The sequence below is a fragment of the Arachis stenosperma genome, chromosome 8 (genome assembly GCF_014773155.1).
Source record: "Arachis stenosperma cultivar V10309 chromosome 8, arast.V10309.gnm1.PFL2, whole genome shotgun sequence".
Classification (NCBI taxonomy): Eukaryota; Viridiplantae; Streptophyta; class Magnoliopsida; order Fabales; family Fabaceae; genus Arachis; species Arachis stenosperma.
The window spans coordinates 1986925-2012489 of NC_080384.1; the positions used below are offsets into that span (position 1 = coordinate 1986925).

At 34.7% G+C, this 25565-nt stretch overlaps 1 protein-coding gene across 1 annotated transcript; it reads right to left on the minus strand.

Annotated features, from left to right (window-relative positions):
- Positions 1 to 8160: 8160 nt before the first annotated feature.
- LOC130944467 (protein FAR1-RELATED SEQUENCE 5-like) lies at positions 8161 to 11022 on the minus strand. The gene is made up of 7 exons (XM_057872801.1): positions 10945 to 11022; positions 10729 to 10759; positions 10564 to 10646; positions 9935 to 10386; positions 9382 to 9785; positions 8525 to 8614; positions 8161 to 8276 (listed from the first exon to the last, which is right to left on the minus strand). The coding sequence occupies exons 1-7, from the start codon at positions 11020 to 11022 to the stop codon at positions 8161 to 8163; spliced, it is 1254 nt and encodes a 417-aa protein (XP_057728784.1).
- Between the last annotated feature and the right edge of the window lie 14543 nt (positions 11023 to 25565).

A 25565-nucleotide genomic window follows, 5' to 3' on the forward strand; every position in this document is an offset into this window, starting at 1 on the left:
GATCCACTCTCAGTCCAGCAACTTCCCCAAATTCAAGTTTTTTCTTCCACCGTTCGATGTCCCAGACAAACAATCACCCAATCCAATTTTATAGAATTTTAACCATTTATTAATTTTTGAGAAAAGGAAAAAGAAACCAAGTATGCTTAGTTGCTTATTATAAGTTAGGGTAAAAAAATTGTTCGATCCTATTTTTTTTCGTGAAATATAGCATATTTTAATTATTTTTAAATTTTAGTTAGGTCTTTATCTATTAAAAAAATAGATAGTTCAATTGTATTAGCGGTTTATAAATATATGTCTGTTATACATACAAGCTTTTTTGACTTGCAAGTTATACAAGTTGTCCAAACTCAACAAAATGACGCGCACCCACACTCTCCACACTCTCCACACTCGAACATAAAAATCACGTATGTTATTCAACTATTTCACTTTTTCAAAGCACACTCATAATGAAACACTCTTCCTCAATCAATACACAAACCCTCGGGATTCAAGCCACGTTAAAAAAAAAAAAGCTCTGAAGAAACCGTCCAAGTCGTCGCAAAAAGTAGAAGAAATCAAGAAGGAAATATTCAAATCTCCATAAAAAACACCAAAAAGAAGGAACAAACAGCATTCAAGGTACTGTTTCGTTTTTCTTCTAGGTTTTTCACATTTCTGTTTCTGATTTCAAAATTGAAGTACTATATCGTGGTATTTTTCTCTCTATTTCACTGTTTTTGGTTTAGATCTCATATTACTGTTCTAATGAAACTGTTCAAGTTGTTTACGCTATTTTATGTAGTTCTAGTGAAATGATATTTGGGTGTATACATATAAACTCTGTTTTGTGAATATTTGGATGTCTTTTAAGTAGGTTTGTATACATATAAACTGTGTATGGAGCATTTCTGGGTTTATATGTCAGTATGGAATGTGACTGGTGCTTCTAGTGGCATTTTGAACTTAAATATCATTCTGAACTCGTTTAATTTATGATTTTACTTGTTTGGTTGAGTTGAATATGATTTTGAACTCATTTAATTTCGTTTAATTGTAAAAACAAAATGTGTATAGGACTGGATTTGGGTATTTGTGGCTGGTATTTGGGTGCACGTGACTGGTTTTAGGTGTATGACTTTGGTATTCAGGTGCCTTTTTTTATCTTTTGACAGTATTTCTTTTTTCTTGCAGTAAAAATGACAACTAAAAATCAAGGTGGAAAAAAATACAACATAAGTGAATATATACATATCTTATAACAAGTCAATTTTTCCTAATACAAATATAGGTTATTTAAATAATTCTAATTTTGCTTTGTTTACAGCAAATCAAAGACTTAAAGTGTGTCACCAGACTACTTAGCAAAAAATTTGAAAAGATGATCGAACCGAAGAAAGCGATTGTTCGTGAATTAGGATTTGGGGGACTCATGCACATCCCGCCAATGAATGTGCCTCACAAACTATTAAAGTAGTTGGCTAACTCCTTTAAATTGGGGAAAAATACACTCGAAACAAGCTATAGTTCCTTTAAGGTTAAACCCAAAACAATAGGGGATGTCCTTGACCTCAATGCATCAGGTAACAGATTACAGATGTATGTGAGTGATATTTGAGTGCATATGAGTGATATTTGGGTGCATGTGGGTGATATTTGGGTGCACATGAGTGATATTTGGGTGCATTTCAAGTAATAAATTATTTTCTATTTTGTAGGAGATCTATTTCCTGATCAAGTGAGTTATAAGAATCTCTCTGAAGAGAACTAACTCATTTTTAGAAGGTTCTAGGGCAAGACTCTAAAGCAGCTGACCGATGAGATGATGAGTATTAGTGTTGAAAGTGAATAAGATCGGCTGATGTTTAAGAGGATTTTTATCCTCTATATTCAAATGACGTTCTTGTTGCCAAGTACAATAACCAAAGTATCTCCCGTGCAGATAGCTCCAATTTTTGAGATGGAAAAAATAACAGAGGGCAACTAGGGAGCCCATGTGCTGAATTTTATCATTAAAGGCATAACGAATTACCGTCTGAAAAAGAAAAAATCAATCGACGGGTGCCTTTATGTCTTGATGATAATCTATTTCCATCTCGCAAAAAAAAAAGAAAAAAAAAGGAGAGGAAAAAGCTGCAGTGCCATGGGTTAGCAACTGGAACAGAGAGCAGTTGGTTGCAAGAATTAGAGTAGAGATAGATGGCCATATGGTAAGCAAACAGAATACCTTCTCTAATTTGTATGTGTTTTATTTATGTAGAAGATGTAAACTAACATTTTTACTGTTTCAGGGCATCGTCAAGATGGCAGAAATAAAAAAGAAATTGAAAGAAATGAAAGAAAAAGAAAAGAAAGAAGAAAAGAGAAAAACGAAAAAAAGAAACCAAGTTCTTTCTCTGAGAATGATTCATCAGAAACTGATGTTGATGTTTCCTCTGAGTTTGAGTCGGAAGAAGACTCAGAGGAACCTACGAGGAAACAACCCAAAAAGGGAGCCAAAAAGTAAGTAATATTTTTGGGTGCATTTTGTCAATTTTAGGGTGTTTTTCCCTAATAATTGTTTGCTTTCCAAAATGGAATCTAGAAAGAGGAAGCAGATTTTAGAGGATTTTGTCAAAAGTGAATCCACTGATGAGTAAGATTCTGAAATTATCATCACTTTCTTTCCTGTTTCTATCAAAATTAAATGTATTAACACAGGGTTTCTCATTTAATTTCAGGAGTGAAGAATCCTTGCCAATTAAAAAACAAAAAACAAGCAAAAAAATACACACTGCGGCCAAAAAGTATGAACTACCTTCAATGGTATCTCATCATCAATATTGTTGTATTTGTCTGATTCATAATTTTTTATTTTCAGGACGCAATCTAGAAAAAGAAAGCACGTAATTGAGGATTCGTCTTCAGAAGAAGAAAATCATTCCTAGGATGGGTAAGATACTTTCTAAACCTATCTTAAATTCTGTAATCAAAACTATATTTTGTTAACAAGTACTTTTAAATGTATTGTCAGAACTGAAATTGGAACTGAAATAATAGAAGGATTTTTAAGACAACATCAACAAGGATATGTTGAATTTGGGTGCATATTACCTTTTTTAAGGTGTTTTGGTTGCTGATTATTTATCTTCCGTTAATTGATAGAATTTTGATATCCTGAATAGTATTATTTACTGAATGATATTTATTCTATAATTAGAATGCTATAGGTGAGCTTAGCAACCGAGATTGATCCTTTGTTTCAAGGACAAACGGAGCAAAGCAGTGTAAACAAATTTTCGGATTTCATGTAATTTCTTTTTCTTATACCATTTTCTAAATTCTTTTTTTACCATATTCTTCTAATTCTGTATATATTTTTTTTAGAAGAAAGAGCCCTTTAAAATTTTATTCAAAAAAAAGGCAGAAAAAAAACAAAAATCTGCAAGTATGTAAGTTCTAAAAAAAAAGCATTTCGTGGTGCATTTGGTTATTATTTGGGTGCATTGTTATCTTATTTGGGTGTATTTCAGGTTCATTCGGGGAAGAAGAATCGTTGAGTGACCCAGCTCAACAACAGATCATCGTTTTTCGAACATCCTCTCAACCGCTTGATATGTAAGTTTTATAACTAAATTTCAACCCTCTAATCTATTTTAAAAGGGTTTTCTTAACATTTAAATTTTGTCTTGTTTAGAGTTTCAATTCAACTATGCCTGCCTTCATCCCAGGCAACATCAGAAAGTCCTGTGCCACCATTTGAACCATCCCCACCAACAGAAAGGTATTTGGGTGCATTTCGTTATTGTTTGGGTATATTGTTATCTTATTTGGGTATATATCCTGAAAATTGAGCTGAAATTGATTTTTTTATAATCTGATTCATTTTATTTAATCCCACAGCCCTCCAGAATCCCAAAAAGTTGATAAAAGCACACCAACAATGCCACCAGCTCCATCTAAAATGTAAGTTCATCAAAATAGTAATTTATTTTCGATATCATTCATTTATTCTTATTCCTATAGTACGATATATGTCAACACGCAGGGATTCAGCCCCTGAAACGACTGCTGCTGCACTATTGATGATGGCCAGGACAGCGTCCTATATACCTAAAGGATTACCATTGCAATCATTCATCCTTGACTTGACTAATTTAAGCCAAGAAGAAACACAGACCCAAGAGGGTGTTGGGCAAGCAAAAGCTCAGGTGGTAAAAAGTCCAGAAACCACAATACTATAGAAGAATTAGATGTGCTGGTGGAAAAGATTGCAAAGAGTGGAGAAAAGAAAACACCAGAATTCCCAGAAGGTAAAACCCCGCCAACTGAAAAGCAAATCGTGGGCCAGATTTTTGACAAATTTGAAACTCCTGTGAGGAGAAATTTAATATCGGCCGAAATGAAAGAAAAATGCTACCTCTGGGCGACACGTATCAGGACATACGCGGACGACAGTATTGATGAGTATGATTCACTTTCCACACTGAACGCGCAACAACCGTTGGTGCTGTCAAGAGTCCACTTTGCATCCTTAAAAGCTACTTCATATATTGAAACTGACGTAAGATTAGAACAAGATTAATGATTATGTTATGACATGTGACTGCAATATTGATTGATGTAATTAATTTAGCTGTTTTATTTTTCTAGATTGTCACTGTCATGTGCCTGATTCTCAACCAACAGAATATTAAAAGATTCCAAGAAGAAATTTACTGTTTCCCACCTAATATTGTGGTAAGGTGTAATATATTAAAATTTGGGTGCATTTTGTTATCTTTTGGGTGCGTTAAAAGATTTTTTTGGGTGTTTCACAAATGCTGCAGAACATAGCGATTGGAAATCATCCAAATGGGGAGTTCTTACAGTCAAAATCCAAAAAGCCATTTAATATTGAAGACTACCCAATTTTTATACCCTTTTTGGACCGGAAAAAATTAGCATCACATCCATATGTAAGTTTTCATTTCCAAAACTTCTTATCACAATTCTTTGATTATCTATAAATTAAACTAAAACATTATTCAATGTGGAGATGTTTCAGATTTTTGCACCTGTTTGCTATTCAAATCATTGGTGGATATGGGTGGCTGATGTAAGAAAGAAAAAATTTTATATACTTGACCCCTATCACAAGACGTGTCTCTCAAAGGCAGAATGAAGCTAAATAAATTTATTGTAAGTTGGTTATGTTTTTTGCGTTTTAAAATTTAGGTGCATTTCAATTCAAAGTAAGGTGTATATTGTTATCCTTTAGGTTTATTGATTTATTAGACTTATTCCTTCTTATATTCGGCTTTGTTTTTTGTTTTTAAGGGTATGTGATTTCGAGAATTAGGGTATATGCCGAGGACACCTCTCAAGAGAAAAGATTGTGAAATTGAGCCTCTTTACATTGACATTTCAGACAAAAAAACAGAGTACAATTTTTTCACTCTGAAAATTTGTGTTTTTAATTGCTGTCCTATTTTAATTTGCTAAATTATTTTTGGTTTTCAGTTATGATTGTGCTATTTATATCATGAAATAGCTTGAAATAATCGAGGCTCAAAATGTTAAAAAGGAGAAGTATGAGTGGGATAATTGGACTCAAATAATTATATTTAAAACTATATAACTCTCTATTACTTTTCTAAATTAACATATTTAATTCAAATAATATTCATTCAAACTATAGGCGGAGGTCGACCACTTCAGCGTTGAATTTGCTTCCTAAATTCTTTTTCATGACATGAATCGTGATAGAGATGTAGCGATCAAGAGAAGTGAAACAATAAGATTGTCGAAGCCATCTAAAACTTTGTTGAGCCCATATTGTCAAGTAGATTCTTATGATATTGAAAGTGACAGTGATTGACTTCAGTTTTATGTAGTTTTGAAATATTTTGAACACTTGTAAATTGTGTGAATATATAATTCATTTGTATGGTGTTGCTACGGTGTAGAATGGCAAATTTTTCTACATGTATAGAAGTCACTTGTCAAGTAGAAGAATGTGCACGTAACGCTAGGAGCAAAAGATGCTGAGCAATGGGACCCACACCTGCATTGAGATTTGTACTTGCAAAAGACAAGGACTGTGTTTTTGCAGTCAGTTTAGTTAGGTAAGAATTGGTGTTTATATTAATTATTATCAGTGTCATGGTTGGGCTCATTGGCTTATGATTGTGGACGTGGGCATTTGATAATGCAATTTTTGGATGAAGTATTTTCGTTGTATGCAGCTTAAATACAAAAACACGTTATGCATGGGTTTTAAAAAGAGGGCTCTTGTAATTGATTTAGAGAAGCTAACATTGAAGTGGTTTTTTGTTGTAATGATTGAGGAATGATGGTCACGTAAAGCCAAAAAAAAAGAATGGGATAAAAAATGAACCAGCATAAATACCTTGTCAGAAAAATAAAAAAGAAAAATAACATTGGCATAAATATTATTTATATTTGAAATTATTCCTTTTAGAAAAATTGAAAGAAAATAAGTGTTTGTAATGTAATTATGAACATTTTGAAATTAAAAATTAGTATTAAGAGAATATTTTAATGGAAGTGACGTGTCGATTCCTCATGAATCTATTTTCTCGCCAAACTGTATGTACTATTTTCTTTTCTAAGTTTATTTTATAAAAATATTTTTATTATAATTATACTATAATTAACATATAAGTAATAATGCATAATTATACTAATTTAAAAAAATATCTCTATTATAATTATACAAAATTAATATTTAATACATTATTTAACTAATTATCAATCGAATATATTTTTAACTATTTTAATAATAATAATAATAATAATAATAATAATAATATGATATGATAATTATATGACAATGACACCAGTTATTATCTTTTAATCATTTTAATTATATTGATATAATTCTAATTCTTATTCATTATCCAATGATTTTATTAATGACAAGTTATTACTTTAATGGTGATCTATTTATTTTTTGGTGACTAATGGTGATCTATTTATGTTAATAAATTATTATTATTATTATTATTATTATTATTATTATATTGTGAGTGAATGGACTGCTAGGACTGTTATTGATTTTGAGTAAAGGGACAATAGGATTTTTTTTTCTCCTAGGTTAAATTTGTTTCAAAAGACGTGGCTTTATTTGTTTTTATGGGCCTCCTATTAAGCCTAATTTAGGGAAGGAATTTAATTTTTTTCACAGTCACAATTTACGCTCTTCCAACAAAAAATTTTGTATAAAAAATTATTTTTTAATTTTAGTTATTAGTGCTTTGTCATAGCTTTCATTAAAGCTTGATCACAAAAATATGTGGGGCCTACTTTTTTTCAAATCACAACTTTTTACAGTTTTCATAAAGTTGTTCCTCGACACACATTTCTATATTTTCCAGCTGCCCTATTTCTATACATGTCACGTGATTTCTATACATAAAGAAGGAATAACATATCTACACACTAACAAAATCTCCATTTGTATTATAAAATTTGTTTGCATAAATAAACTGTCTGTGTTGTATTCAAAAGATGTAAATTGCAGGTACAAAGAAAATAAAAGAAAACAACACTAAATCAATTAATACATCCAATTACTTTAATTATGCATTCAAATATAATCCATATACATTCAAATATGTACTCTAAACTCCTAAACTCTAAACCCTTAAACCCTAAATCTTAAACCCTAAACCCCTAAACCCTAAATCATAAATCCTAAACCACTAAACCCTTAAACCCTAAACCCTAAACTCTATACCCTAAACCTTAATTATGCACCCAAATATAACCCGTATAAACCCAAATATATATCCTAAATACCTAAACCCCTAAACCCTAAACCCCTAAACCCAAAACCCTAAATCCTAAAACCTAAACCTTAAATCCTAAACCCTAAATCTTAATTAAGTACCCAAATATAACCTGTATAAACCTAACTATATACCCTAAATACCTAAACCCCTAAATCCTAAATCCTAAACCTTAAACCCTAAAACCTAAACCCTAAATCCTAAACCTTAAACCCCTAAACCCTAAACCCTAAAACCCTAAACCATAAATTCTAAACCCTAAAACCCTAACCATAAAAACTAAACAAAACAATAATTTGTAACATAAACAGCAACATCTGAAAATATATAAATGTAAAATGTCAAACACAAGAAAATTCAAAAAAATACCCAAAAAATTGAGCTTTACACCCATATTCTGTAACTATACACCCAAAAAACTATCCCCTGCTGCTGGTTTGCTGAACTGATAATTCATAACATGTCCATGATATTGGTTTGAATTTTGACGCACCACCGATGCAGCATCAAAGGGTTTAACTGGAAATAATAAACTCACATATTAGCAAAACTATTAACAAGAAAATTAAACTCAATCACCACATATTTAAAGAACATCACTTTTACCTTGTTTAAAGCTTTCATTTTCTTCTTTTTTGAGGCATTTGCAATCTGTTTGTCCAACTTTGAACCTAGCCTATTTTTTGGATGTCATCTTGTTCGAACCCTTGGAGGACTTTGAAGCTCGTTAATGGATTCCAAGTTGGCATCTTCGTGAGATAACGAACATGTCCCCTTCCTTTTGACTTTCAGTTCTTCCATCGCAACCATGACTTTATCATAGGCACGATGCAGAATGGCAGTTAGTTCCTCCAATTCTGATGCAAATTCGTAAATATTTTGCGAACAAAACACCAATTCGTCAAATCTCTTGCTTCTTGGCTCCAACAGTGGCTCGTCGTGACTGCTCTTGATGTGTGTGTATCGCCTCTTTACCTTCTTGCTCCATCGTTCCAATATATATCTCGGTGGCACTTGGGTTACTCGTTCAAAGCTTAAAACACTTAGTGCGTGACGGCACAATATCCCTCTTGACTCGAATAATAAGCATTGGCATTTCACTTGGGCTGCTACTGAGTCGTAAGTAACCACAAACTTATTGAATATTGAGCTGAAAACTTGTTCTCCAACTTCGTATACTGAATAGCCTAGAGCGGAGTTCGTTAATCTTGTGATGCAATTCGCCTTCCCTCTGAATTGTGCTTGGACTTTCCTAAACTTTTGGTGAGTATACACATGTTGAAACTGAGCTTCAATAGAGGATTTCGTTGCACACAGTATGACCGTGTGAAAATCTGCAGCATCTGATTCTCTCTCTGTTTGTTCTCTGCTTTCGAGGCAAATATCATATTGTTTCACAAATTGGATAAGCGAGTTGTTCCGAGTAATGAACTTATTAAAAAATGAATGCATGCTCTCGCTCCTTTGTGTGCATCTCATCCTCGCCCAGAAGTGGTAATCCAGATAAATTGAAATCTATATATGACGGTTTTTATAAAGATCTGCAAAATACACCCAAATCAGACTATAATGCACCCAAAAATATGCAATTTGCATCTTTGCTACAGATTTTAAACGTCATTACCTGAAAGCCACTTGTTGTCCACAAGACCATACTTCAACAGAAAATCATCCCAATTCTTATCAAATGATTCTTTGGTATGAGAGTTCCAAACAACTTGGCTAATTTCTTGTTGGATTTCTGTATGTCCATTGTATCCATTTAATTTACTTGGAATCTTCGTTATGATGTGCCAAATACACCAATAGTAAATTATTGTGGGCATACAAGTCTCGATAGCCCTTTGCATTGATGCACATTGATCGGTGAGTATTCCTTTCAGAGCATTTCCTCCCATGCAAGGAAGCCAACATTGAAATAACCATTTGAATGATTCAATATCTTCATTTTTCATCAAATCAAATCCAAGAAGTGTTGACTGACCGTGGTGATTCACCCCAACAAAAGAACCACAAACCAGATTATACCTGAAATAGATTACCGTAAAACAGAATTATAATCAACAAAAGGCACCCAAATAATGATTCTTTGCACCCAAAAAATGCCAATATACACCTCTGCAGCAGATTCATAAAACAACATAAATTCAGCATCATAAACCAGAACACCATGTTACCTGTTTGTATTGTAGGTGGTGTCAAATGAAATAACATCTCCAATATACTCACAAGCAACTATGCTCCTTGCATCTGCCCAAAAAGCAAGCTTAATGGACTGATCGTCCTCGAGTTCGAGCTCGAAAAAGAAATTCTGATTCTTCTCTTTCATTCTTAATAAGTATTTCCCGAATTCTTTTGCATCCTCTTGTTCCGAAACATTCCGCACTTCTCTAGTGATGTAATTCCTCACGTCTTTTTCGATAAAATTTAACTCACGGTGACCCCCGGCTATTGCAACAAATGATTGAAAAGTTTTGCTAGGTCTGATACCAGCTTCCTCGTTATTCTCTATTGTACGACGCACGGACATGCTTAGTTTCCTGTGCTGTTGGAGCATCTGTGCTTGATCTGGACAGCAAGGATGTGAATGATGCAACACGACCTTCGAAATGATCCAAATACCAACATCCTTCAATACGTGTATATAAATTCTTGTAGGACAATTTAAACCAGCTGAGGGATTTGTCTTCTAGGTCGGAGATATTTTTTATTTTCATTTTCCCTCTCTAGTACATGTAATCAATTGATTCATAATTTCGTTTTCCTTCTTATTTGTACACCGAACTCTTGTAGAAAAATCTGCAACCTTTGAATAATCCTTGTAGAATTTTGCAGCATCATCAAGGGTTTTAAAAGTCATCCCAACATTGGGGACAAACTGGTCATCAACTGCACAGAAGGTATGCAAAAATAAACTATATTAAAAAATAGAAACTAAAACATTTCAACAAAAATAATAAGCTGTAAATACACCCAAATATTACTGATCTACACCCGAATATCTGATATAAAATGAACAAAATTATTTTAATTCTAAGGAGAACTAGTGCATTAGATTCAATTCAAATAAGGAAGAACAAACAACAAATATCACAGGCAAGGTTCACAGATTATTCACCTACACAATCAAAAAACTACTAATCAGATTCAAATTCAAATTCAATTACTAACTAAAACTAAATCACACCTCAGGAATTTCATTGGATTTAGTTTCAAAATCCACTTCGCTCTGGTTCACCTGAGAATCTGAAGTTGAATCATCCATTATCTTCAAACGCAAAATGAGACAAAAATCTGAAGCACGTAAGGCAGAGAGAAACACAGGTAAAACACGAAGGAGAAGGAACTGAGAAACGCTCGAAAGAGGTCGAAGAGTGACGGCAAGGAAACGCAGAAGATTTCGGAAAAAGGTAACGAAATCCTTTTGAAAAAGAAAGTTATATATTTACGCGTTGATTGATTGAAAAATTTGTTAAGCAGGCGCGTGAACCATATGTCCAAAGAGAAGCGCGTTTTAGGGATAAGAGGTATTGAGGACTTGTAAGACTTATATAGGAAAAAGACTTGTATGTGGAGATTTTCTGTTTTATAAATAATTATTTATCTAACATGTCATGTTGAGTCTGATACGTTAATTGAGTGACAGATGTTAACTTTAAATAATTATAACCACTAAAAATTTTCCTATGCAAAAAAATAATAATAATAAATTCTCATTTTCTTCTTTTTTTCCTCTTCTTCTTCTTTCTCTTCGGCCAGTTAAAATTATTTCCATCACCATCATCATCAAGCTTCACCATCACCATTATCACCGGCGCACTACCATCACCAAACCAACCTCTCTTTTTTTCTTCCTATTCCTCTCTTATCCCTCATCTTCTTCTCTTTCCTTTGTAAGACCACAAATTTTTAAAAATTAAAATCATAAGTTATTTACGATTTATTATATTTTTTTAGGATTTTATTTTTTAAAAAATATTTTATTAAAAGTAATTAAATCGAATTTATGATATTTTGAGTTTAAAATTTATTTTGGACTCATATAAATTTCATAATAATTAGGTATTTTCTAATATTTAAAATTTAAGAGTAGTAAATTGAAAACAATGAAGATTTGATTTAATTTGAATAATTGAGATTTAGAATTTAATTCTTTAATTTTATGAACTAAAAGAAAATTAATTAGATTATCTCTAATTTTAAATTAGAGTACATATTTAAAACTAATTAGCAAGTTGATAAAAAAATAATATTTTTAAAATAATTATATTGGAATATATTTGGTTTTTAATTACTATTCTATCCTCAAATTTAATCAAAATTTTTACACTACCCTTATCCTTTCTCCTAACCTAACCCTAATTCCCAAATTAACACACACGCACTCCCTCACACATTTTTCAGCCACCACACACACTAACCGAAGGAGAAAAAAAGACAGAATCGGAGAAAGGGGAGCGGAGGAGGAAGGAAGAAGATAAGAGAAAAAGAGAAAGGTGGTATCGGTGGAAGTCACTGCCATCGCCGTTGCCGTGCTTGAGAAGAGCCAGTGGAGTGAGAGAGAGTGTGATGCACATGAGAAGGATAGATAGATAGATAGATAGATAGATAGATAGAGGGAGAGAGAGAGAGAGAGAGAGAAGAAGATGTCTCAGGGGATAAGAAGGAAGGGGAATATCTGTCGCCGCCAAGTCGCAACGCCGCCGTTGCCGTCAGAGTCATCACCGATTGGGGTTCTTGCTGTTACCGTTGAGACTGTCGCCGTCGCAGTAGAGGAGTGACTGTCGACAAAGAGAAAAGGCATTGCGGTTGGAGCTAGATGCTTTTGTAATCGTCGAGCCACTTCATCGTTGTTGCGGCTACAGGCATGAATGTCGAATAGAGAGAAAGAGATGTGGTGAAGGGAGAGGAGCTCTTTTCGTCTCCATCGGCACTGAGCTGCTATGTCACCGTTGGGGAAGAGCTCGTTGGAAAGCTACTGCTGTCCTACCCGACCGTGCTCTATCCTCTATTCTTCCTTCACTGGAGCTTTCCGTCGCTGCCCTTGCCCTTTGAAAACACCGTAGGAATTGCTTTTTACCTCTCTCAATTCCGTTTCACCACTGTTCTAGCCTGGTGAGCAGTTGCTTGTTCTGTTTTGTTTCTACCACGATTTTACCACTACCATTGATAATGCTGGCGTTGCTCTACCTTTAGCCGTTGGTGCCACGTGCCTGATGCGTCAGCATCATAAGTATCTTTTCTTCATGATTTGCATGGTGATTTGTGGATTTTCTAGAGGAATTAGGTGCTTGATGCCTTAACCGATGTTATTTTGAGATTTTGTGGTCTTTTGATCATTTCAGGTAGTATTTGATGAAGATTTGGCATAATTCATGAAGAAGAAAAGCAAGAGAAGTTGCCCCTGCCATTGTGGCACTAAATGCCACATCACCGGCGTTTAGCGCCGAACCTTAAAGCCTAACCATTCCTCTCCGCCATTGTGGCGCTAAACGCTACTCTCCCGGCGTTTAGCGCCGGACCAAGACTCCAAGCCATTTGCTCTCGGGACAATTGGCGCTAAATGCCACACCACCGGCGTTTAGCGCTGCTTGAAGAAGCCTCACAATGCCTTTCGGGAAGGGTGGCCGTAAACGCCACCAACCCAACGTTTAGCGCCGGCAGCACATCAAAAAGTGGTCCCCACGTCCGTCATACAATTAACACGAAAGTTATTATATTTGATTTAAATTCAAATAGAAAATAAAAAAAGATATGATTAGGTTTTAATTTCTAAATTAATTACTATTGGAACTATAAAAGGAGGAGAGATTTGTCCTGCGGGGACTCTCTCTTTTTTTCACTTTTACAAAGTTTTTACTTTTTACACTATTAGAATTTTTGCTACACCATGAGCAACTAAACATCAATTGTTAAGGTTAAGAGCTCTATTTATTTTGATAGATTAATACTATTGTTCTTCTATTTTGATTAATGCACTGATTATTATTTAAGTTAAGTTTTGTTCTTCATCTTAAGGATTAGAGTGTATTAGAAAATATCTATTCTCTGAATTGATTTTCTCTGAATATTGAAAAATTTAAAATCATTGGGATTAGGCTAGAAACTCTTTTCTCATAATTCTTCAATTATCCAGAATTAATTTGATACGTGAAATATAATCAGATTTCTTTTGGATTCTTAAGAATTGTGTGGCTTATATACCAGAGATTGTACTTTACCTTTTAGCATAATTGATTGATCAAGGATTTGACGGTTGGTTAGGTTAGAAAAAGTTGAATTATCAAGGAATTGGAGTTCAATTACCTAGTGTTTGCCGTGAATTGTATCTTTGCATAATCAAGTAGATGAATATGAATGTTAATTCGAAAATCTAAATACCTCTCTCATATTATCTTCTCACACCATTACTGTTTGATTTACTTAATTCACTGTTTTATGCTTTTTGCTATTGAAACTCTAAATTTTGATTATCTGACTAGAATAATCAATCGATTATTGCTTGCTTAATCTGTTAATACTCGTGAAAACGATAAATCACTCCCATGGTGTTACTTGATACGATCCGGTGCACTTGACGGTAGTTTGTGGTTTGAAAACCCGCATCAAGATTTTGGCGTCGATGCCGAAGATTGATAGTGATTAACAACTACTCGTTAATTGATTACCTAGATTAGACTTTTTCTTTTTTTGCTTAATTTTCACTAATTACCTTTTATTTTATTTTCTTTTATTTTGTTTGCCTCACTGAGAATTCTCTTCCTTCTGACATATTGAATCCCAATTTATCTTTTTTTTTGTGTTTATGCAGGAAAACAGGGAAAAATAACCTCTTCTTGACTATGATCTTGAGATTGAAATAACTTTTAGGAGACAAAGGCAACAAGCTAGAGCTCAGAGAATTGCAGAAGATCCCAGGGATGAATCTGAAGAGGAAATTGAAGTCAGTATGACAGAGAATAATGATCATCTTGTTGTCAACAATCCCAACGATGCTCCGCCAGTAAGAAGAACTCTGGTGTCGTACATCAACCCTAATCATGGGAATTGCGTGGGAAGCATTGTGGCACTGATTGTGAATGCCAACAATTTTGAGCTGAAATCTCAACTGATTACCTTGGTTCAGCAAAATTGCTAGTTTAGTGGGAGTCCTTAAGAAGACCCTAACTTGTTCATCTCCAATTTTCTGAGAATATGTGATACAGTCAAGACCAATAGAGTTCATGCTGATATTTACTGGTTGTTACTTTTTACGTTTGCTATGAGAGACCGGGCTAGTCAGTGGCTCGAGACACAACCCAAGGAAAGTATTGTAACTTGGGAGGATTTGGTCAGTAAGTTCTTAACCAAATTCTTCCCGCCTTAAAGGTTGACAAAGCTGAGGACAGATATTCAAACCTTCAGACAGTTAGATGGCGAGTTTCTCTATAAAGCTTTGGAGAGTTACAAGGCTTTGGTGAGAAAGTGGCCTCCGAAAATATTCTCAGATTGGGTATTGTTGCAGATTTTTTATGATGGAATAACTCCAGCTTTAAGATTCTCATTGGATAGCTCTACAAGAGGATCTCTACACATGAGAAAGACCACTGATGAGGCCATGGAATTAATTGAGATGTTGACCAACAATCAGTATCTATATTCTTTAGAGAGAACAATGAGGAAGGGAGTCATGGAATTGGATGTCTTGGATAGCATTCTAGCTTAGAACAACGTCATGTCTCAACAAATAAATGCCCTCACTGAACAATTAGGGGGAATGAAAGTCTCAGCTATGAACACTCAAGAAGCTTGTTATGACATGAGTGGTAAAATCCCTCAAGGTGAGAATTTTGATTATGGCCAATTTTCTTCGTAACAGGTTATTTATATGGAAAATTCTTCAAGACCGTCCAACAATGATCTCTATTCTAAGACCTACAATCTGGGCTAGAGAAATCACCCCAATTTTGGCTAAAAAATCAAGATCAGAGGTAACCCAACTTTAACAACAACAACTCCCACCATAACCACTTAAATAACCAATACCAACCTCCTCAACCATCAAATCCACCCCAAATTGAAGAGAGCTCTATGTGATCTTAGAGCTAGCATCAATTTAATGCCACTATCTTTGATAAGGAAGCTCCAAATTGATGAGGTAAAACCAACTAGAAAGTTTCTACAACTTGCTAACCGTTCAATTAAATTTTCACTTGGAGTTGTTGAAAATTTGCTAGTGAAGGTGGGAACCTTTATATTTCCTGCTGATTTTGTGATCTTGGATATGGAAAAAGATATTAATGCTTCTATTATTTTGGGAAGACTTTTTCTGGAAACTGGGAGAGTCTTGATTAACGTGCAAAAGGGCGAGTTAACTCTGAGAGTCAATGAGGAATAGATTGTTCTTAATGTGCTTGAAGCCTTGTAGCATCCCAGTAATTCTGAAAATTGATCTGATTGAGCTATTGGTGTTCAAGAAGTTTTAGAAGCAGAAGAGATTAACAGTTCTTTGGAACCACATGTGCCTACTAAGAAAGAAGGGCCACCAAAACTTGATCTGAAGCCCCTACCTCCTTCTCTCAAGTATGCCTTTTTGGGAGAAAAAGACTCTTATCTAGTTATTATAAGCTCCTCTCTGAGCAGCTGTGAAGAGGAAGTATTGCAATAAGTACTAAGAGACCACAAAACAGTTCTTGGTTGGACTATTTTTAAAAGGGATAAGCCCAGCCATATGTATGTACAAAATCTTACTTGAGAAATATTTTAAACATGCGGTGCAACCACAAAGACGGCTCAATCTGGCTATGAAAGAGGTGGTCCAAAAAGAGGTTCTGAAGCTATGGGAAGCATAGATCATTTACCTAATTTCTGATAGCTCTTGGGTAAGTCATGTGCAAGTTATTCCTAATTAAGAAGGGAGGAGTTATAGTGGTTACAAATGAGAAGAATGAGCTGATTTCTACAAGACCCGTCATCGGTTGGAAAATGTGCATTGACTATAGGAAGCTCAACACTACTACTAGGAAATACCACTTCTCCCTGCCCTTCATTGATTAAATGCTTAAGAGGTTACCTGGACATGTATTTTATTATTTTCTGGATGGATATTCAAGATATAATCAAATTGTAGTGGACCTTTAAGATCAGGAGAAAACGGCTTTTACTTGTCCTTTTGGTGTGTTTGCTTACCGCCGGATGTCGTTTGGATTATGCAATGTCCCAATAACTTTTCAAAGGTGTATGCTTTCTATATTTTCTAACATAGTTGAAATGTTTATTGAGATATTTATGGATGATTTTTCTGTATTTGGTAATTCTTTTGATACTTGCCTACGACATTTATCCTTAGTCTTGAAACAGTGCCAAGAGACAAACCTTGTTTTAAACTGGGAAAAATGTCATTTCATGGTGACCGAAGGTATTGTTCTTGGGCACCGTATTTCAAGCAAAGGAATAGAGGTTGATAAAGTCAAGGTGGAGGTAATTGAGAAATTACCGCCGCATGCCAATGTGAAGCCAATTAGGACTTTTCTAAGCCATGCTGGTTTTTACAGAAGGTTTATAAAAGATTTTTTAAAAATTTGCTAAATCTTTAAGTGTAACGACCCAATTTTTAGTACGTCGTGATCATATTGAAAATCAAGCGTCACTAACTTACTTTCCTAAAAATTAACTAAGTATTTATTATTAAGCCTATAATTGTATTAGTGCGAGATCGATTTTTTGAAAAAACTAATAATTAAATAAGTGCGATAAAATAACACAAATATCAGAGTGGAGATAATATACATCATACATACTATTTACATACATATATATATATACACTGCCATACAGGTCATAAGTTAGCATACAACCTATCACATCCTGTTACTATATACATAACCAACACTCCGAGCCCTGGTCCATACAGGAATCTCCTAAGCTAGTGCTCGAAAACTAGCCTAGTCAACTATATGCATCCTACTCTCTTAGTGAGTCTAATCAAAAGTGAGAGACTAAATACCAAAAGCTAGGTTAACATAAAAACTCCCAAAAGCCACATCCTCAGCTCCCAAGCATCAACTGTCGTCGTCAGAAGAAATCTCAATCACATCTGAACACTCTTCAGGATCCTTATCCTCATCATTAGAAATCTCAATAATCTCATGAGGGGTCCTGGCACTCGTACTACTGTTCTAGCCCACACTCGTTGGTCCACTAATGGAAGTAGTGTGCAGCTCCTCAGATGAAGGCTCAGACAAAGACATTGAGATCTGCTCTACAAAAATATCCCACTCAGGTATAAACCCAGTTACATGCTTTTCCATAGGCTCAAGCTCAAGGACCACCTAATTCTCAAGCTGATCAGGGTGCCAATGAGGTATAGGTTCGTCATGGAACAGGTGAAACAAAGCATCAGGATGAAGCCAATGCAACGGGAACTCATAAGGCATATCGGAGTTAAAGAGGGGAGTGTTAATCGGATGATGGAAAGGGTGGTCACGCAGAATGTACATACGGGTCCTAATATCTGCAGCTACTACGTACAACCTATGTTGTACAAGATCCTCATATATGTAAGGAGGGTCCATCTCATAGAATAGGACGCCCGTCTCCATCTGATGAAGAAGTAAGGACGGGGTAAGAATTGGGGGGTTCTTTGTAGGGTCGGGGGTAATCAGTTAAGTCAGGACTGTCACAGTTCAATAATTCATAGCCAAATATACAAGAATCACAGAGAAATAGCCAATCACAACAATTCAGAATACCATTAAGGAATGCACAAACACAAGAAGACAATCACAAACAATTTCACATTATCAAGTAAAATGCAATTGCGCAACAAGGATGATACATGTCTAGTCCTATCGCAGGTAATGAGCTCATTTTTCAGTTTTGATCCACACCCGACGCAATCCAACTCGCAAGTCGGATAAGGCATTCTAGCGACATAACCTCTGCAAGTTTCTACTTCTTGCAGGCGTTGATTCTCCAGCTGAAGCATGTGACCTGTTCTCCTGGAAGCCATTCCATATTTATGGGCTTCCCCACACAATCATTCACATACAAAACCTACATCTTATTAACATTTATCCTTCGGTACCATAACCATACTATCGTCACCCTCTCGCGAGCTTCCCATAATCACACGTGCTGATTCATCTTCTCTCTTTCTTTAGTCTTTTACATATTCATTCTTAATAGTTCAAACTATCTTCACACTGTTCTCTCACCATCCACTAAGTATTTTATAGAAAGAGAATCATAAGATTCTTAAGTTAAATCTGTGACTCTAAATCTTTTAAAAAGGGTATTCTTTTTTTATCACAAATATCAATATATCACAAGAATTCAACATAAATTCAATCAAATTCAATCAAAAATCAATCGCAACATCAATTCACTTATCCAATACAAATATAACTAGTGAGAAATTACCAAAATTCTACCTTCGTATGAAATCAAAACAACAGAAACTCCGGAGAAGCTTTTTGACTGAGCTGCTGAAGAAGAAAACGTCAGAAATCGTCTGTGTCTCCTAGAACTCCAATTGGCCGAACTCAAGGGGAAGGGAAGATATATCACTGTCAACTTCTACCGAAAAAAGTGATGCCAACATGTAGAGGAGGAAGTTACGAATACTTTAATCAGACTAAATTTTTTATTGAAGTTACGGATCACAAGAAATCGAAGCCGAAATTTGATGGAAGGTCACGGTTCTCTCAAGAACACTCTCGGTCTCTCTCTATTTTTTTTTCAAGTTCATTCGGTGATGAATGAAGAGAAAAAGAAGATAATTAAGGGCTGATGGTGATGGATTTGTGGTGGTTAAGACATCATTAGGTGTCAAGTTATATATATATGCACATAAGCCATGTTTATTTCTTTCTTTTGTTCCTTTTAGTCTCGGCCAAATGAATGGAACAATTCAAAAGATGATGATTAAGGATGATTATTGGCTAGGTGTCAAGTTCTGGAGCTGCTGAGTTAGTAGTTCAAGTTATAAATATTTTAAACGAATAATTATAAAAACTGAATATATTAAAACACAAATAATATATATATATATATATATATATATATATATATATATATATATATGAGTTACTAATATAAATAACATTAGTAACTTAAAAATAAAGGATATTTGATGAAGCATTAGCAACTCTAAACTCATCAAGAAATATCAATAATTACTTATATTGAAAAATATCAGACTTGATAATAATAATATTATTACCTAGGCTCTATTATAATTATAGCATATAAAATAAATTAATAACATAATAATAAAATTATATTATCATTGAAACTCGGAATTGACTCATCGAAATAAAACTAATTGCTGAGAATAACATTTTCAAAAAACATCATGTTGGCATAAAAATTCGGGTTGTTATATGGTGCACGAAATTGCAATCACACTTTTGCAATCCGCACAACTAACCAGCAAGTGTACTGGGTCGTCCAAGTAATACCTTACGTGAGTAAGGGTCGATCCCACGGAGATTATTGGTTTGAAGCAAGCTATGTTTATTTTATTATTCTTAGTCAGGATATTAATTAAAATTATCAGTTGGAATTATTAAAAAAATACAAGAGTGAGGAACAGTTACTTGTTGTGCAGTAGTGGAGAACATGTTGGAGTTTTGGAGATGCTTTGTCTCATTTATTTCTGTAATGTAATATTTCATCCATGAAAAAGTGTAAAGTTCCCTCCATGGCAAGCTGTATGTAGGGTATCACCATTGTCAGCGGCTACCTCCCATCCTCTCAGTGAAAACGGTCCAGATGCTCTGTCACAGCACGACTAATCAGCTGTTGGTTCTCGATCATGTTGGAATAGGATCCATTGATCCTTTTGCGTTTGTCATCACGCCCAGCAATCGCGAGTTTGAAGCTCGTCACAGCCATTCAATCCTTGAATCCTACTCGGAATACCACAGACAAGGTTTAGACTTTCCGGATCCTCAAGAGTGGCCGCCATCAATTCTAGCTTATACCACGAAGATTCTGATTAAGGAATCTAAGAGAAGCTCATTCAATCTGATGTAGAACGGAGGTGTTTGTCAGGCACACGTTCATGGGTTGAGGAAGGTGATGAGTGTCACGGATCATCATCTTCTTCATAATTAAGCGCGAATGAACATCTTAGATAGGAACACACACGTTTGAATGGAGGAATAGAAACAATTGTATTAATTCATCGAGACGCTGCAGAGCTCCTCACCCCCAACAATGGAGTTTAGAGACTCATGCCGTCAAAGTGTATAAAATTTAGATCTGAAAATGTCATGAGATACAAAGTAAATCTCTAAAAGTTGTTTAAATAGTAAACTAGTAACCTAGGTTTACAGAAAATGAGTAAACTATGATAGATAGTGCAGAAATCCACTTCTTGGGCCCACTTGGTGTGTGATGGGGCTGAGACTTAAGCTTCTCACGTGCCTGGGGCTGTTTTGGGCGTTCAACGCCAGGTTGTAACCTGTTTCTGGCGTTGAACTCCAACTTGTAACATGTTTCTGGCGCTGGACGCCAGACAGCAGCATGATACTGGTGTTGAACGCCAGTTTACGTCATCTATCTTCGCGCAAAGTATAGACTGTTATATATTACTGGAAAGCCCTGGATGTCTACTTTCCAACGCCGTTGAGAGCGTGCCAATTGGACTTCTGTAGCTCCAGAAAATCCATTTCGAGTGCAGAGAGGTCAGAATCCAACAACATCAGCAGTCCTTTTTCAGCCTAACTCAGATTTTTGCTCAGCTCCCTCAATTTCAGCCAGAAAATACCTGAAATCACAGAAAAATACACAAACTCATAGTAAAGTCCAGAAATATTATTTTTGCCTAAAAACTAATAAAATTATATTAAAAACTAATTAAAACATGCTAAAATCTACATGAAAATACCCCCAAAAAGCGTATAAAATATCCGCTCATCATTATATCCTTCCCTCCTAAAAGAAAATTTTACCCTCCAAATTTTCTTTACCTGTAAACAGGTATGGCTAATCGGTCCTTATTTTATCTTTTAGTTCTTAGGTGTGTTCTGTTTTCTCATCTCATCCCTAAACTACTTTGACTAAAGAAATTGTGTTACCTTGTAGATGCTTGTCGCTCGTGACTACTTTTCAAATTGGTTTGGCAAGATGTGTCAAGTTACTTCAAAATTATACCGTTTCTGATTGTAAAACATAGCTTTTGTCAAGTCCATTATGTTTGTGTCAATTAAAACATGACCAACACTAGAAGACTTGCATGATTTTGTCACATTATCACATTTAGACACCTCTTCTCATTGGCTCCCAATATTTTTGAAAGTCTCCCCCGACCATACATGCAAAGCACTCCAGCCACATTCTTCTAGTTTCACTCCTCTCCCGTTCTTTCCATCTTTATACATTGTGAAATATTTTCAACAGATTATGCATTTTAAATATGTATGCATTCTTTGCACTTCTAACACTATTAAAGGTCATCATAACCTTGTATGCTCTCAATTCTCAGACTTGTTCAACTTGATGCTAATCCCTCTAAACTTTGGCTTCAATAAGCCAAAGCTAATCGTCATTATCGTACCTCCAACTAGACTCCTCTATAACCAATTCGTATTCTCCTTTGCTATTGTGACTTCTACCTTCTTTGTCAATCCATTCCAATGCAGGTCCTCAATTTTTTTATTCTTCTAAAAATTATCCTTTGATTTTATCTTCGATTTTAAGCTGATCATTCGATGGGGATCAGCAGCATTACAATTTCTTTTGTTCATGGCCTCACCTTTCGCTTTTCTACGCTGCACATTAGAATTCTTTTTGTATTTAGCCTCCCTTACAAATACTTTTTTTCTCTCAAATACAAATGGTTTATCTCTTCGATTGCCTTTAAAGTCCCTCCATTCATATGAAAGCAAACAAGTAGATCTGGCTATTTTTTTGCTTGCACGATGGATACATTTTATTTGTCTGTTCTGTCTAATTGAACAAGTTGAATAATTCTCTGTTAAAAATATCCTTCTGAAGGTTGTCTACGAAAATGAGAAACGAATCACTCTCTAATCATTGATATTCTTCTCGATTTTAAATCCTACAATCATTATCATGGTATGCAGTTTGATCTCCTTTCATTATTAGCATAATTCTACGAGAATGTACAACTAGATATAACATCCTCACATTGCCCAGGAGATCCCACACAATCGGCATCCCTCATAACTACTTTAATTGCATTATGATCAGATCCCTATTTTGACTGATATTTATTTCATTCATTCAAATCTTCACCTAAAATTACCACTCTACCCTCTCGAGTCCATATAAACTTTGCACCTCCACCATCAACTCTGTCATTGCATTACAACCCTTCAATAGTGGTTCCTAGCAAATATTATCATTCTTTCTATCCTTGATCTCTAGATATTTTTCTCCTCTTTCTGATACTCGACTGCATCCTTCTTCAAGTGTCATCTTCGAGAAACACTCCTTTCCATACCTCACAATACTAATTTCTTTAACAAAGACATCGAAATCACTGGTTTATATTGTTATGTGAATCTATTCATTGATGAAGTTCATTATGCATGTGCTAATTAAAACACAACTAGCACTAAAAGCTTTGCATGATTCTTTCACATTATCACATTTAAACACCTCCCCTCATTGCTCCCAATATTTTTGAACTCCTTTCCTATTCTTCTTATGTTTATATATTGTGAAATATTTTCAACAAATTATTCATTTTAAATGTGTATGCATCCTTTGCACTTCTAACACTATCAAAGGTCAACATAACCTAGTATGCTCTTAGTTATCAGACTTGTTTAACTTGAAGCCAATCCCTCTAAACTTTAGCTTCAGTAAGCCAAAGTCAATCGTCATTGTTGTACCTCTAACTAGACTCCTCTGTATCCAATTCATATTCTTCTTTGCTACTGCGACTTATACCTTCTTTATCAGTCCATTTTTATGCTGGTCCTCAACTTTTCTATTTTTCTAAAAATTGTCTTTCGATTTTATCACCGATTTTGAGCTGATCTTTCGATGGGGATCTGTAGTATTATAATTTCTTTTGTTCATGGCCTCACCTTTCGCTTCTCTACGCTGCACATTAGAATTCCTATTGTATTTAGCCTCCCTTACAAACACTTCTTTTCCTCTCAAATACGAATGATTTATCTCTTCAATAGCCTTCAAAGTCCCTCCATTCATATGAAAGCAAACAAGTAAATTTGACCATTTCTCTACTTTCGCGACGAATACATCTCATGTATCCGTTCTGTCCTATTGAACAAGTTGAGTAATTATCTCTTAGAAATATCTTTCAGAAGGTTGTCTACAAAAATAAGAAACGATCAACTCCTATTAGATTTTGCTCTTTTATTATTTCTGTTCTCAGAGAAAAAAGCAAGGCAAACCAGAACATTCTAGCGAATTGACAGTCCTTAATGATGTGGCTTTCAGTCTCTTTCTCTGTCCAACACCTTGTATAAATTGGGGTGTCTTTGATTTCTCTATGACACAAATTCTACTTCGTTGATAGCGATTTGTGCATGAGCCTCCAAATGAGGTTTGCTACTCTGGATGATTTTTCACAATTTCTTCCAAGTATCTCTTTTTTCACTGTTTGTTACTAGATTGCTAGATTAATTCTGGTGTTGGCTTCTAATTCCATGATAAGCTAATTTAACTCTGGATGTGCCATCTCTTGCTTTTTTCCAAATGTATTTATCTGTTTGCTCTCTTTTAGGAATTGGGATCTCCAGTATTTGTTGTGCCTCAAAAGATAGGAATATCTATTGAATTAGTTCTCTGTTCCATTTCTTAACCTCTGCCTGCATGAGCTCCGAAACTGTTGAGTGAGGTTCCAAAACTTTTTGGGGAGTTCCATATTTTGAAATCATTCTGTTTTAGTAACCAAGGATCACCCAAATTTTACCTCTCCTTCTATCTCCGATCCTTTAGTAGCCTCCTCTTTCTAAAATAAGTTTCGCTTGCCAAATGCTCCTTCACGTGTAACTTGGAGTGAAACTCAGATAAGAGTTTAGGTAACTCTTTCTATTGTAATATTTACTCCTAATCATTCTTGATGCTAGTGATTTTGGGTTCTTTATAAGCCTCCAACATTGTTTTGCTAGAAGGGCCAAATTAAACACTTCAGTGTCTCTGAACTCCAGTCCCTCTTCTTACTTTGACATACACATCTTATCCCATTTAACCTAATGTGTTTTTCTTTTTCCATTCTTTGTCTCCCAATAGAATTTACTTATCATTGCTCTAATGTGCTGACATAGGCTAATAGGTAGCTGAAAACATCCTATTATATAAGTTGAAATTGCTTGTGCTACTCAGAACCTCTTTTTTAGCTCTAGATAATAATTTCTCCTTCTACTCTTTGAGTCTTTTTCAAATTCTCTCCTATACGACTGGATATAGTAAAAAACCTATTTCTTAGGCCTTTCTACAAAAATAAAAATTTTAAGGTATATCGAATGTCTCTCCAAAATCTTAATTTTTAGTTTATTTTAAATGATCATCTATCTGTTAGTATGTATATTTCGACTAAAAGACAATCCAAACTTCTCTAGATTTGTGCATTGTTTCAAAGTCTTTTAGTAGAAAATAAAAATGTCCTCCATTATTTGAATAGCTTGATCTGACATTTTTATAAATAAGATGCTATCATCTGCGCAAAAAAAAAAAAAAATTGTCTGAGGACAATTCTTTGCAATTTTGATTCTTAGAATTATCTAACTATGCTGTATTTTTATAAGAATACCCAATAAAACCTCAACACAAAAAATAGAGTTATAGAGATAGTGGATCTCTTTGCCTTGAACCTCTTGTTGGTTG

Coding starts and splice junctions, on each gene's coding strand:
- LOC130944467 (XM_057872801.1), bottom strand. CDS start 11,022: ATGGATGATTCAACTTCAGATTCTCAGGTGAACCAGAGCGAAGTGGAT. Junction 10,647..10,728: donor TAGATCAGTAATATTTGGGT/GTATTTACAGCT, acceptor CCTTCTGTGCAG/TTGATGACCAGTTTGTCCCC. Junction 8,277..8,524: donor AGTCAAAAGGAAGGGGACAT/GTTCGTTATCTC, acceptor TATTATTTCCAG/TTAAACCCTTTGATGCTGCA.